The sequence below is a fragment of the Gekko japonicus genome, unplaced genomic scaffold (assembly GCF_001447785.1).
Source record: "Gekko japonicus isolate JY-2015 unplaced genomic scaffold, Gekko_japonicus_V1.1 scaffold3305, whole genome shotgun sequence".
Lineage (NCBI taxonomy): Eukaryota > Metazoa > Chordata > Lepidosauria > Squamata > Gekkonidae > Gekko > Gekko japonicus.
In genome coordinates, this window is record NW_015163188.1 from 106,909 (window position 1) to 108,859 (window position 1,951).

A 1,951-nucleotide genomic window follows, 5' to 3' on the forward strand; every position below is an offset into this window, starting at 1 on the left:
GGGGCGGGAGGAGGGCTTCTTCTCTGCATCCGGGATCCTGAGCAGGGCGTGGCACGGAGCAGCCCTCGCCTAGACAGGAGGCCTGGTGGCCGTGATGGTGGTGGTGCCTCCGGTGGCCGCCTGGGGGGGTGGTGGTTGGAGTGCCAGGTGAGACCCAGGGAGGCCTGGGTTCCAGTCCTCCCTCCGCCAGGAACCTTCGGGGGTGGGCCAGGAAACTTCACTGGCTCTCTGCCCAGGCTGCCTCACAGGGTGGTTGTGGAAGTGAAGGGCATGCAGCGTCCCTGAGCTCCTGGGAGGGAAGGTGAGAGAGAGAGAGAGAGAGAGAGAGAGAGATAGGGCTGCTGCCTCTTTGCTCCGCAGGCTCAAAGGACGGCCTGAGCAGCCGCCACCAGGTCCTGGCCTTCGTCTCACTGCTGGAGACCAACAAGCCCTACCTGGTCAACTGCCTGCGCTTGCCCGCCTTGCAGGTGAGCGGCAGGGGAGCGGCCCCCGTGGTGCCCCCCCCCCCTTGGGCTGAGGCTCCCCCCCCCAAGCCCTGTGCTCCCAAGCAGGTCTCAGCCGCCCTCCCTCCCTCCCTCCCTCCCCCCTCGCAGGCCCTCTTGCTCTTGGCCCGGTCCCTGGACACCAACGCAGACTGCACGCGCATCGTGGCCGACTCGTGGCTGGAGCTGCAAGTCCCCGCAGCCGCCCTGCAGCTGCTCTCCACCGCCCTGCGCCTGCGCGCCTCCTGGGAGGAGGTCCTGGGGCAGCAGCTGGCCTGCCGGAGGAGGGGCCTCGGGAGCCAGGCAGAGGGAGCCGCTGAGCGCGGGCCCAGCTCCCGCCAGGTGGGCCAGCTCACCCGGGAGCTGCTGACCTTCCTGCAGACAGAGGTGCGCTTCCTTCCTTCCTTCCTCCCTCCCCCTCTCCCCTCCCCCTCTCCCCTCCCCTCCCTCCCTTCCTTCCTTCCGTGCGGGGGGGGGGGTGGAGGTGGACAGGGGCTCACTTGCTGTGGCATCTCGTCTTGCCAGGTGCAGTACGGCCTGCGTCGGCTGACCCCGCTGGAGCAGCAGCACCTGTACGTGGGGCCCACGGTGGCGACTGCGGTGGGCCCCCCTAGCCTGTTCCAGGGGATGGAGATGGTGCCTGACGAGGTGAAGGGGGGCTACAAGGTCGGCGGCTTCCTGACGTTCCATTGCCTGGCCGTGAGTATGGGGTGGGGTGGGGGCTCCGGCATTCCCCACACGGGGGGGTGGCCATGTGTCGGGGGGGTGGGTGGGCTGCTCCTTGGCCAGTGAGTGAGACTCCTGTATAAATCAGTTCCCAACAACATTCACTCTGGAGAATGACAGGTTTATTGAGACATCGATAGGATCCAGCCTGTACACTGGCTGTGTTGGAACTGAGGTTAAAGGCGCGAAGGCAATAGATGTACAAGGTTCAAGCAGGGACCCTAAAAGACCAGAACCAACCACCCCTCAGTATTCCACCCGCCAAAAGCAACGGCCAGCAACCCCCCTCACTACGCCATTCCCCCCAATGTGCAGGATGAGTCCGAGCAGCGAAAGCTGAGACTCCCAGAGGTGGTAAGAGGCCGGTTACTTCAAAGCAAAGGCTAGCGAAAGCCTTCCAGTTCACACACACACTCACTCTCCCACACCCCCTCCCTGGTTACTGTGCATCGAATGAGCTGCATAATGCACAGCGAGTGAGTCCCCTCTGGGCTTGTCTGTGCCCTGCAGGGCGAGGGGGACCTCTACGCGGAGTGCCTGCGCAGCTTCTGGACGTGCCCCCGGTGTGGCCTCTACATGCCCTTCACCCCGCTGGAGCGCGTGGCCCACGAAGACGCCTGCCGGCCCCCGGGTCCAGAGGGGGAGGAGCCCAGCCCGGCTGGTGAGCGATTTACTTCCTGTCGTGGGGCGGGAGGGAGGGGCCTCTGTTCTCACACGGCCGTTTCCAAGGCACGGAACGGGGG

The 1,951-nt window shown here is 65.8% G+C and overlaps 1 protein-coding gene across 1 annotated transcript in view; it reads left to right on the forward strand.

Annotated features, from left to right (window-relative positions):
• DHX34 (DEAH-box helicase 34) overlaps positions 1 to 1,951 on the forward strand; it is a 9,475-nt gene that overhangs the window by 7,046 nt on the left and 478 nt on the right. The window contains exons 13-16 of the mRNA XM_015407125.1: positions 361 to 467; positions 594 to 869; positions 1,008 to 1,181; positions 1,719 to 1,869. Of these exons, the coding sequence (XP_015262611.1) occupies positions 361 to 467; positions 594 to 869; positions 1,008 to 1,181; positions 1,719 to 1,869 (708 nt within the window). The remainder of the gene's footprint in view (positions 1 to 360; positions 468 to 593; positions 870 to 1,007; positions 1,182 to 1,718; positions 1,870 to 1,951) is intronic.